We start from the raw sequence: 12918 nt of genomic DNA on the forward strand, positions 1-12918 counted from the left end.
GTGGCATTTCTTTGTGGGGCCGCACAGCCCTCCATGTGCTCGCCAGAGGTAGCCTGACTGCCATTAGGTACCGAGATGAGATCCTCAGACCCCTTGTGAGACCATATGCTGACACATGCACATTTGTGGCCTGCTAGAGGTCATTTTGCAGGGCTCTGGCAGTGCACCTCCTTGCACAAAGGCGGAGGTAGCGGTCCTGCTGCTGGGTTGTTGCCCTCCTACGGCCTCCTCCACGTCTCCTGATGTACTGGCCTGTCTCCTGGTAGCGCCTCCATGCTCTGGACACTACGCTGACAGACACAGCAAACCTTTTTGCCACAGCTCGCATTGATGTGCCATTCTGGATGAACTGCACTACCTGAGCCACTTGTGTGGGTTGTAGACTCCGTCTCATGCTACCACTAGAGTGAGAGCACCGCCAGCATTCAAAAGTGACCAAAACATCAGCCAGGAAGCATAGGAACTGAGAAGTGGTCTGTGGTCACCACCTGCAGAATCACTCCTTTTTTGGGGGTGTCTTGCTAATTGCCTATAATTTCCACCTTTTGTCTATTCCATTTGCACAACAGCATGTGAAATTTATTGTCAATCAGTGTTGCTTCCTAAGTGGACAGTTTGATTTCACAGAAGTGTGATTGACTTGGAGTTACATTGTGTTGTTTAAGTGTTCCCTTTATTTTTTTGAGCAGTGTATAAGCCTTCCGCAACCAATAATTCAATTTAAATAATGTCATTATTTTATCAAAATTGTTTAACCTGTGTTTTGCAATAATCACTGATCTGGCTTTCAACTCTGTCAATGCCCTTTTTTGTTACAAATGGAACCAGAACCTTGCACAGTGCAGGTCTCTGCGCAGGTCTAGTCAACTCGGATCTATTTGCTTGGTAACAAGGTAGAACAGTTGAACTGTTATGAATACACCCTCCTGTCCGTCTCCACCTGTTTGAACGGCACGGCCTGTTCATTTTGTTTAGATGTTGAAATCTAGTGGCATACCTGGGCAAGAAGATGCTTATTTCTCCGAATGAGAACGAGTTCCTTATATCAATCAATTCCTTATATCAATCTGTCTTTTTATGCTCATTGCACATTTATAAAATCACAGACTAGACAGCTAGCATGAACTTTCCACAATCATGTTCATTGATACTCCCGTTTTGGTCGGGTCTGCTCTGTTCTAAATGCTGTCAGTTGAGACGTAAAAAAGGGTGTTGTTAGAAGGGGAATCGACCGATTCTGTTGGACCAAACCTCAAATGCAAATACCAAGTTGAAACTGCTTGTTGTCAGGGAGGACGATGTGATCTTTCGTCTTTGTCGTTGTGAGTGGCAGGGGGAGGGGCTTGGCGTCTGTGTGCGAGTGGGAAGGTGCACACAGCACAGAAGGAGCGACAGAGACATCATTTTGAATTCTTCAAATTAATTCAATATATCGCCCAGCCCTAGGCTGGCTGCTGGCTCTTTGATAGCTGTGTGGTTTCCGTCTTGGTGGAGTCATTTCCATGGTTAAGTGGCTGTCACCCAGTTCATTTTCCTCAAGTCTGTAGGCCTAATGAGTTCACTACGGGCAGCAGAGGACAGGACAGACTGCACGGGGCCGACTGCTGTAGGAGAGCCATTTGTATTACACTCACAGGCAGGCAAGAAGGCACACGCACGCTTGCACGTGCAGGAACGCACGCTTGCACGCGCTAGCACTCACATAATCTCACGTACTCCCTCACACACACTCACAGGCAGGTAGGACTCACTGTGATGTACACTTACCTTACAGATACAGCTCTCCTCTCACTGTTGACTGGATGGAGGCTAGCTAGAATCGAAATATTTAGCATGTCTTGGAAAAATGTCCACGAATTCGTCACTCGCTTCAGAGAGTTTTTTTCTTCGATCACAGTTTCAACAGGAGGGAATGAGAGAGGGCCTAACTTTGTGCCACTGCACAGGCAGTTGTTCTCAGAAACGTAGAAATGGCATCATACCGGTTACAGCATCTCTCTCTCCAGATGATTTGGTATTTGCCAAACTAGTAGGCCTAGTGTTAGGCAACTTCTATTATTTACAGAGCTACGCTCCCTTTCGTTTATGAGTACGTTCATTGTGTTTCATATGAACAGGTTAGGTGATACTGAATCTCTCTATTCTCAACGGAAAGTTGTTGTCGTGTCCCGCCCACGTCTCCCATCCCCCCCACTGTTGTCATGTAGACTATTATCTACTTCCTGGTGAAGTTTTGCATAATGGTTCTTGAGTGGGCGAGGTCACTTCCTGTTATGAGACTGTGCCATGTGAAATGGCCATATCTGGAGAGTATCACTGTGAGTTTAAATGGAAACACAAAGGGAGCTTTTTCGTAAAGTGGAGCCATTACAGCCTGGACACAGATCTGTTTGTAAATAATCACATGTATTTATGTAGCCCTTTTGTCAACAGCAGTTGTCAGAAAGTGCTTATAAAGAAACCGAGCCGAAAACCCCAGAGAGCAAGCAATGCAGATGTAGAGGCACGGTGGCTAGAAACAACTCAGGAAGCAGGCTCTGAGGGGTGGCCAGTCCTCTTCTGGCTGTGCCGGGTGGAGAGGAACCAGGCTCTGAGGGGTGGCCAGTCCTCTTCTGGCTGTGCCGGGTGGAGAGGAACCAGGCTCTGAGGGGTGGCCAGTCCTCTTCTGGCTGTGCCGGGTGGAGAGGAACCAGGCTCTGAGGGGTGGCCAGTCCTCTTCTGGCTGTGCCGGGTGGAGAGGAACCAGGCTCTGAGGGGTGGCCAGTCCTCTTCTGGCTGTGCCGGGTAGAGAGGAACCAGGCTCTGAGGGGTGGCCAGTCCTCTTCTGGCTGTGCCGGGTGGAGAGGAACCAGGCTCTGAGGGTTGGCCATTCCTCTTCTGGCTGTGCCGGGTGGAGAGGAACCAGGCTCTGAGGGGTGGCCAGTCCTCTTCTGGCTGTGCCGGGTGGAGATTATAAAAGTACATGGCCATTAAGGCCAGATCGTTCTTCAAGATGTTCAAACGTTCATAGAAGACCACCTGTCTTGTGCTGTCTTGCCAACTCCTGTAGTCAGAATGACTGGTCGTAATGATCTGGAACTAGGCTAGAGCCATGGCAGTTGATGGAAAACTGCACTTATGGGAACCACCATGTGTGACTAAACCAAGGGTGTGTAGTGTTTACAACAATCCTTAACGACAGCCTTGAATCTAATCAGCTCCTCCTTTCAGCTCCTCCATACAGCTCCTCCATACAGCTCCTCCATACAGCTCCTCCATACAGCTCCTCCATACAGCTCCTCTATTCAGCTCCTCGATACAGCTCCTCCATTCAGCTCCTCCATTCAGCTCCTCCATACAGCTCCTCCATACAGCTCCTCCATACAGCTCCTCCATACAGCTCCTCTATTCAGCTCCTCGATACAGCTCCTCCATTCAGCTCCTCCATTCAGCTCCTCCATACAGCTCCTCCATACATCTCCTCCATACAGCTCCTCCATACAGCTCCTTCATTCAGCTCCTCCATTCAGCTCCTCCATTCAGCTCCTCCATACAGCTCCTCCATACAGCTCCTCCATACAGCTCCTCCATTCAGCTCCTCCATTCAGCTCCTCCATACAGCTCCTCCATACAGCTCCTCCATTCAGCTCCTCTATACAGCTCCTCCATACAGCTCCTCCATTCAGCTCCTCCATTCAGCTCCTCCATTCAGCTCCTCCATACAGCTCCTCCATTCAGCTCCTCCATACAGCTCCTCCATACAGCTCCTCCATTCAGCTCCTCCATTCAGCTCCTCCATTCAGCTCCTCCATTCAGCTCCTCCATTCAGCTCCTCCATACAGCTCCTCCATACAGCTCCTCCATTCAGCTCCTCCATACAGCTCCTCCATACAGCTCCTCCATTCAGCTCCTCCATACAGCTCCTCCATTCAGCTCCTCCATTCAGCTCCTCCATACAGCTCCTCCATACAGCTCCTCCATTCAGCTCCTCCATACAGCTCCTCCATTCAGCTCCTCCATTCAGCTCCTCCATTCAGCTCCTCCATTCAGCTCCTCCATACAGCTCCTCCATTCAGCTCCTCCATTCAGCTCATCCATACAGCTCCTCCATTCAGCTCCTCCATACAGCTCCTCCATACAGCTCCTCCATTCAGCTCCTCCATTCAGCTCCTCCATTCAGCTCCTCCATTCAGCTCCTCCATACAGCTCCTCCATTCAGTTCCTCCATACAGCTCCTCCATACAGCTCCTCCATACAGCTCCTCCATTCAGCTCCTCCATACAGCTCCTCCATTCAGCTCCTCCATACAGCTCATCCATTCAGCTCCTCCATTCAGCTCCTCCATACAGCTCCTCCATTCAGCTCCTCCATTCAGCTCCTCCATTCAGCTCCTCCATACAGCTCCTCCATACAGCTCCTCCATTCAGCTCCTCCATACAGCTCCTCCATTCAGCTCCTCCATACAGCTCCTCCATACAGCTCCTCCATACAGCTCCTCCATTCAGCTCCTCCATTCAGCTCCTCCATACAGCTCCTCCATTCAGCTCCTCCATTCAGCTCCTCCATTCAGCTCCTCCATACAGCTCCTCCATTCAGCTCCTCCATTCAGCTCCTCCATTCAGCTCCTCCATACAGCTCCTCCATTCAGCTCCTCTATTCAGCTCCTCCATTCAGCTCCTCCATACAGCTCCTCCATACAGCTCCTCCATACAGCTCCTCCATACAGCTCCTCCATACAGCTCCTCCATTCAGCTCCTCCATACAGCTCCTCCATACAGCTCCTCCATTCAGCTCCTCCATTCAGCTCCTCCATACAGCTCCCCCATACAGCTCCTCCATACAGCTCCTCCATTCAGCTCCTCCATTCAGCTCCTCCATACAGCTCCTCCATACAGCTCCTCCATACAGCTCCTCCATTCAGCTCCTCCATACAGCTCCTCCATACAGCTCCTCCATTCAGCTCCTCCATACAGCTCCTCCATTCAGCTCCTCCATACAGCTCCTCCATTCAGCTCCTCCATTCAGCTCCTCCATTCAGCTCCTCCATACAGCTCCTCCATACAGCTCCTCCATACAGCTCCTCCATTCAGCTCCTCCATACAGCTCCTCCATTCAGCTCCTCCATACAGCTCCTCCATACAGCTCCTCCATTCAGCTCCTCCATTCAGCTCCTCCATACAGCTCCTCCATACAGCTCCTCCATTCAGCTCCTCCATACAGCTCCTCCATACAGCTCCTCCATACAGCTCCTCCATACAGCTCCTCCATTCAGCTCCTCCATACAGCTCCTCCATACAGCTCCCCCATACAGCTCCTCCATTCAGCTCCTCCATTCAGCTCCTCCATACAGCTCCTCCATTCAGCTCCTCCATACAGCTCCTCTATTCAGCTCCTCCATACAGCTCCTCCATACAGCTCCTCCTTAACGCTCCTCCATTCAGCTCCTCCATTCAGCTCCTCCATACAGCTCCTCCATACAGCTCCTCCATTCAGCTCCTCTATTCAGCTCCTCTATTCAGCTCCTCCATTCAGCTCCTCCATTCAGCTCCTCCATACAGCTCCTCCATACAGCTCCTCCATACAGCTCCTCCTTAACACTCCTCCATACAGCTCCTCCATACAGCTCCTCCATTCAGCTCCTCCATTCAGCTCCTCTATTCAGCTCCTCCATACAGCTCCTCCATACAGCTCCTCCATTCAGCTCCTCCATACAGCTCCTCCATTCAGCTCCTCCATACAGCTCCTCCATACAGCTCCTCCATACAGCTCCTCCATACAGCTCCTCCATACAGCTCCTCCATTCAGCTCCTCCATTCAGCTCCTCCATTCAGCTCCTCCATTCAGCTCCTCCATTCAGCTCCTCCATACAGCTCCTCCATACAGCTCCTCCATACAGCTCCTCCATACAGCTCCTCCATTCAGCTCCTCCATTCAGCTCCTCCATTCAGCTCCTCCATTCAGCTCCTCCATTCAGCTCCTCTATTCAGCTCCTCCATTCAGCTCCTCCATACAGCTCCTCCATACAGCTCCTCCATACAGCTCCTCCATACAGCTCCTCCATACAGCTCCTCCATACAGGTCCCGTGGTGTGGTGTTGCTTTAGTGGCGTTGTGTGTGGTTAGTGGATGGTTTGTTGGCTGGTGGTTGGTTGGTTGGTTGCGTTGCATGTGGTTAGTTAAACCCATATAGTGTCCCTGTGGTCTAGTTGTGGTATGTAAAGGTTTTATCTGTAGCACAGCAGCACCCAGTCAAAAACACTGCAGTGCAGAGCAGCTGGAGAGACTGCTGGAGAGTGTGTCAGGAGTCAAGAGTGTCCTGGTTGATGGGTATTGATGTTGGGGTATTGAGACGCGGGGGACCCTAACGGCATTCCATACAGGACCGGGTGGGGAGGTTGGGTAGGGTTTCACCTGTGCTATACTGCTGTTGTTTACGACAAGAGGTTCAATCCCCAATGTATCTGCCCTCTGCCCTCTTGACACATGGAGCTGGAGTGCGTGTGACCTGTGTGTGTGTCCTATCCTGCTGGGCGTCTCTCCCTGGGCCTCCAGCCCTCCCCCTTGCCCGCGTGCCACGTGGCACAGCCTGGCATAGCTGCCTAGTTGACCTAATCCATGGGAATGGAGATTGTTTTCCAGGGAAACCACATTAGGAACATGGCTAGATTAATGCAGATGACCAGCGGGATTAACGGGTCAAACTTTACCCCGACTGACTCCCCTGGTTAATCTGTGATACATAGACGATAGTTGATGATTATGACGAATAGGAATTATTCTGCTAGGCCGAAGGGTTCCTAATAAAAGGAGCAGACGAGGCCAGAGACAGGAGAGTACGGGGAGAGACGACAGACAGATAGGACAGGCTTGAGTGGGCGGTGGAATCATTTAGGCTAGATAAATCACCCAAACTGGAGCAGAGCGTTTTTGAATATGTGTGTGTGGTGTGTCGGCGTTTCTGTCTGTCATTGTGTGTTTGTGTATGTATCTGTCAGTGTGTGTGTGTATGTGTGCATATCAGCCTATAAAAACAAGCGCAGCATCATGAAATATGAATAAGACCCGGGCGTCTCGTCTTTAGCTCAGCCGTGCTCTCTCATCTCCTCGTACTCTACCAGCAGACAAAGACTAGGCCCTAACCCCTGCTGAGAAGTGCGTGTGTGTGTGTGTGTGTGTGTGTGTGTGTGTGTGTGTGTGTGTGTGTGTGTGTGTGTGTGTGTGTGTGTGTGTGTGTGTGTGTGTGTGTGTGTGTGTGTGTGTGTGTGTGTGTGTGTGTGTGTGTGTTATGAATGAACAAGGAAGGGAGTGTGTGTACAGTATTAGCTGAGTGCAGACGGGGAGGTGTAGATGAGACACAGGGGGTGTGACGCTTTAACAAGAAGAGGAAGGGGGCAAAGAGGGAGTCTACTACTGCAACTGCAATGTTTCTTCTGCATCAAAAAAAATGGGCTTAGGTGGGGGGGGGGGGGGGGGGCGCGGCAATGGGCGCGAATCGTGAATCTCAATGATCAGTCTTTCCCTTTGTCTCTCTCGTTTCTCCCTCCATCCCTCTCTCTGCCTCTCCCCATCTCTCTCTCTCTCTCTCTCTCTCTCTCCTTCCCTCCATCTCCAGGTGAGACAGAGGGAAGCAGATCAGGTCTGTAGGCAGGGGGCTCTGAGGGGAGCGTATGAGGAGGAGTCAGAGAGCAGAGGAGACCCCTGACCTGCCGTGACAACACAGAGCTGCCCCGGGCCACACAAGGAGACGGACAAGGAGACGGACAAGGAGCACCCACTCCTTTCGCAGGCATGGTAAGTAGTGTGTGTGTGTGTGTGTTTCTGCTTGTGCAAGAGCTTCCTGTCAGAATGTATAGGATGAGTGCGTAGTGTCAATATGAAGAGTTTAATAGTTCCAAAACGCGATATATGGATTTTTCAGAAATGTTGGTAAATTTGAATGAATTAAGAACACATCTTGTGAAAGAGAGAGCTTTTATTTGTTCTTCTTACCATGATATGGGCTTGTGAAAAGACAGTACCAGTCAAACGTTGGACACACCTACCCATTCCAGTTTTTTAAATATATATTTTTTAAACTATTTTCTACATTGTAGAATAATAGTGAAGACATCAAAATGATGAAATAACACATATGGAATCATGTAGTAACCAAAAAGTGTTATTTATATTTGAGATTCTTCAAAGTAGCCGTCCCCTTTGCCTTGATGACAGCTTTTCACACTCTTGGCATTCTCTCAACCAGCTTTATGAAGTAGTCACCTGGAATGCATTTCAATTAACAGGTGTGCCTTGTTAAAAGTTAATTTGTGGAATTTCTTTCCTTAATGCGTTTGAGCCAGTCAGTTGTGTTGTGACAAGGTAGAGGTGGTATACAGAAGATAGCCCTATTTCATAAAAGACCAAGTCCATATTATGGCAAGAACAGCTCAAATAAGCAAAGAGAAACCACAGTCCATCATTACATTAAGACATGAAGGTCAGTCAATCTGGAAAATTTCAAGAACCTTATAAAGTTTCTTCAAGTGCGGTCGCACAAACCATCAAGCACTATGATGAAACTGTCTCTCATGAGGACCGCCGCAGTAAAGGCCCAGAGTTACCTCTGCTGAAGAGGATAAGTTCGTTAGAGTTACCAGCCTCAGAAAGAGTTCAAGTAACAAACACATCTCAACATCAACTGTTCAGAGAAGAATGCGTAAATCAGACCTTCATGGTCGAATAGCTGCAAAGAAGCCACTACTAAAGGACACCAATAAGAAGAAGAGACTTGCTTGGGCGAAGAAACACGAGCAATGAGGGAGGGAGGGAGAGAGAGAGAGCTAGTCCCCCGACACATAAACTATTGCAGCATAAATACTGGAGCCTGAGACAGGAGGGGTCATATGATTCCATATGTGTTATTTCATAGTTTTGATGTCTTCACTATTATTCTACAATGTAGAAAATAGTTTAAAAAAAACAACCCTAGAATGAGTAGGTGTGTCCAAACTTTTGACTGGTACTGTATATATATCGCAAGATAATATTATTTTAGAGAGACAAATAATCATGTTTTGTGGCAAAAAGTTATATAGCCTACAGAACTATAGAAAAAGTATTCAGATTGGGTTTTAAACAGTTACATGTAATATAGTATCGATACATAATAAATAAATATTCAAATAATCACTTTGTTTCAACTAAATGTCCCAACTCTCCAAACAGATGGCTTTGGATAAAGCACATATTGCGTTTAGCAAAAAAACAAATTTTAAGTCAATGTTTTAAAAATATGAGAGCAGCCATAATTCAAACAAATAGAAATGGACCCACGAGCATTCCTTTCAGACAGGGACCCACGAGCATTTATTTCAGACGGACCCACGAGCATTCATTTCAGACAGGGACCCACAAGCATTCATTTCAGACAGGGACCCACGAGCATTCATTTCAGACAGGGACCCACGAGAATTCATTTCAGACAGGGACCCACGAGCATTCATTTCAGACAGGGACCCACGAGCATTCATTTCAGACAGGGACCCACGAGCATTCATTTCAGACAGGGACCCACGAGCATTCATTTCAGACAGGGACCCACGAGCATTCATTTCAGACAGGGACCCACGAGCATTAATTTCAGACAGGGACCCACGAGCATTCATTTCAGACAGGGACCCACGAGCATTCATTTCAGACAGGGACCCACGAGCATTCATTTCAGACAGGGACCCACGAGCATTCATTTCAGACAGGGACCCACAAGCATTCATTTTAGACAGGGACCCACGAGCATTCATTTCAGACAGGGACCCACAAGCATTCATTTCAGACAGGGACCCACGAGCATTCATTTCAGACAGGGACCCACGAGCATTCATTTCAGACAGGGACCCACGAGAATTCATTTCAGACAGGGACCCACGAGCATTCATTTCAGACAGGGACCCACGAGCATTCATTTCAGACAGGGACCCACAACCATTCATTCCAGACAGGGACCCACGAGCATTCATTTTAGACAGGGACCCACGAGCATTCATTTTAGACAGGGACCCACGAGCATTCATTTCAGACAGGGACCCACGAGCATTCATTTCAGACAGGGACCCACGAGCATTCATTTCAGACAGGGACCCACGAGCATTCATTTCAGACAGGGACCCACGAGAATTCATTTCAGACAGGGACCCACGAGCATTCATTTCAGACAGGGACCCACGAGCATTCATTTCAGACAGGGACCCACAACCATTCATTCCAGACAGGGACCCACGAGCATTCATTTTAGACAGGGACCCACGAGCATTCATTTCAGACAGGGACCCACGAGCATTCATTTCAGACAGGGACCCACGAGCATTCATTTCAGACAGGGACCCACGAGAATTCATTTCAGACAGGGACCCACGAGCATTCATTTTAGACAGGGACCCACGAGCATTCATTTCAGACAGGGACCCATGAGAATTCATCACATGCAAATGTGAAAAAATTGTTTTGGAATCAAACTCTTCACACGTCCATCTCTTCTGTTACACCATGGAAGCCGGTGACTATTTTCTACAGTAGGCGTACATACAGCTCAATGCAGTGCTTGCTCAGTAGATCACAAACGGGGAAGTCTGTTGAATATCTTCAACATAGATTCTTTTTTATTTTGTATTTATTTAACATATTTTACCAGGCAGGTCAATTAAGAACAAATTCTTATTTACAATGACGGCCTGGCAAAAGGCCACCATAGATGCTTACTGAGACGAATTATTTGTTACTTTTATTTCTCATTGTTATTTATTTCATTTTGGTATTTTTTTTTAAAGAAATGAAGCTGCGTTGTTGGTTAAGGGCTTGTAGGTAAGCATTTCACTGTAATGTCCACACCTGTTGTATTCGGGCGCATGCGACAAATGCAATTGGATTTGATTGTGGTAATGTCACAGTGGGGAGACGCAGTGTGGTTGGCTGCAGGTGAGATGAAGGTGGGAGGTGTGTAATATTACTCTGAGCAGTGAAGGACCAGTTGGGCCAGTTGGGCCAAGAGAGGTCAATCTGAGTAGAATAGAGCCGCGGTGAAACCATTGCAGTGCCGATCGCTGTGTGTCAGTGAGAAGAAGTCTGCCTGACGACGTAGCACTATTGAACCTCAGCAAGGGGAGGGGAAGGAAAAGAGCCTAGAGGAGATGAACAGGGAGAAAGAGAGGGGATAAGGTAGGGAGTCAGGGGAAGGAGAGAGAGAGAGAGAGGGGAATTAGAAAGGAGAGGAGGAGAACAAGGGACAGAGAGAGGTGGAGGAAGAGAGAGAGAGAGCGAGATCAGGGATTGATTAATGGTCCCTACCCCTGACTCTGGAGTTGAGCCTCAGGGGGTGTGCAGGCAGCACCGTGAATTATTAAAAACTGGAGGGTGGACGGGGTGGGTTGGTGGGGGGGGGTGTTCATAAATAACCCTCGATGATGAGGGCCGTGCTAACGCTAGCTGGGCTGGTAAGGAGAGTGGGGATGACCTTGGAGCTCAAACACTCTGCACTGCAAAGCCACAGCACAGTGTTCTGCTTCCTTATTGCCTTTTCATTGGATTTTCCCTCCGTGTGTACACACCCAGATATATATGAGCACAGACACACACACACACACACACACACACACACACACACACACACACACACACACACACACACACACACACACACACACACACACACACACACACACTCTCCATCTCTATCGACTCTCCAGGGACGGCGGGGCGACCTTGTTAATCCTCAGTTCCTTGTCAGCTTTTGCTCTGCCCAGGTAGTCAGTTAAATGGCACGAGGAGACAATGGAAAAGTCAGCGGATCTCTTTTAACTGAAGCCATAACCCTTTACTGCAGCCCATAAACACTAACACTGAACACGGTCACATTATGAGAAGCAAAGAGCAGAAATTAATCTCATCAGCTAGGCTACCTGGGCCCGTATTCCAGAAGGTTCTAAAAGTGCTGATCAAGAATCAGGTCCCGCCTCCAATTCTTTATGGTTTAAAAGGCCAAACCGATCCTAGATCAGCACTCTTACTCAAAGACGGTGTGTGCACGTGTGTGTGCCTGCCCTGTGCAAGTCTGTGTGTGCGCATGTGTTTGCGCCTGTGCACGTGCGTGTGGTAATTTGAAAGGCTGTAAAAAAAAAAAACACACACAATAAAATGGGGCCATCTTTTGTGCAAGAGCTGCCAAGCGCAGTGCTGGTAAATCACAGGATGAATTTTTAATGCAATCTGCCTGGGGCTGATCATACCCCTCTCCTCTCTCTGTCTTGTCACTCTTCTGTCCCAAGCTATACATTCACCACGCACAGCATCTCTCGCTGTGCACTCAGCAATCGTTAAGGCCACGCTGACACACACTCTACACAGGCTTGACACACGCAAGTGTGCGACACACATGATACACACCTCTGTGCTTTACACTCGTGCTGCACGCATCACTGAACAGCGTGTGTGTCAGCGGAGGCTGCCCGAACGGGAGGACGGGCTCATAATAATGGCTGGCGCCGAGCGGATGGAATCATCAAACACATGGGAACCACGTGTTTGATACCATTCCACTGACTCCGTCTCCAGCTATTACCACGAGCCCGTCCTCCCCAATTAAGGTGCCACCAACCTCCTGTGGTGTGCATATTGTTCCCAACAGACCAACAACACTCTCTCGCACTGCTCTCACTACGCACTAGTTGTTGTGTACTGTACACGCACACAATCTCCTGGCCTGCACACTTGTTTCACTGCAATCTCCTGGCCTGCACACTTGTTTCACCGCAACCTCCTGGCCTGCACACTTGTTTCACTGCAATCTCCTGCCTGCACACTTGTTTCACTGCAATCTCCTGGCCTGCACACTTGTTTCACTGCAATCTCCTGGCCTGCACACTTGTTTCACCGCAATCTCCTGGCCTGCACACTTGTTTCACCGCAATCT

General features: G+C 48.7%; 1 protein-coding gene across 6 annotated transcripts in view; it reads left to right on the plus strand.

Moving 5' to 3' along the window:
• The window catches only part of strbp (spermatid perinuclear RNA binding protein), a 128992-nt gene that overhangs the window by 57514 nt on the left and 58560 nt on the right, over positions 1-12918 (plus strand). For all 6 annotated transcript variants that reach the window (XM_071349900.1, XM_071349899.1, XM_071349902.1 and 3 more), the window contains exon 3: positions 7591-7769. In XM_071349900.1, the coding sequence (XP_071206001.1) occupies positions 7767-7769 (3 nt within the window). In that variant the 5' untranslated portion in view covers positions 7591-7766. The remainder of the gene's footprint in view (positions 1-7590; positions 7770-12918) is intronic.

Source organism: Salvelinus alpinus, chromosome 18 (genome assembly GCF_045679555.1).
Source record: "Salvelinus alpinus chromosome 18, SLU_Salpinus.1, whole genome shotgun sequence".
Lineage (NCBI taxonomy): Eukaryota > Metazoa > Chordata > Actinopteri > Salmoniformes > Salmonidae > Salvelinus > Salvelinus alpinus.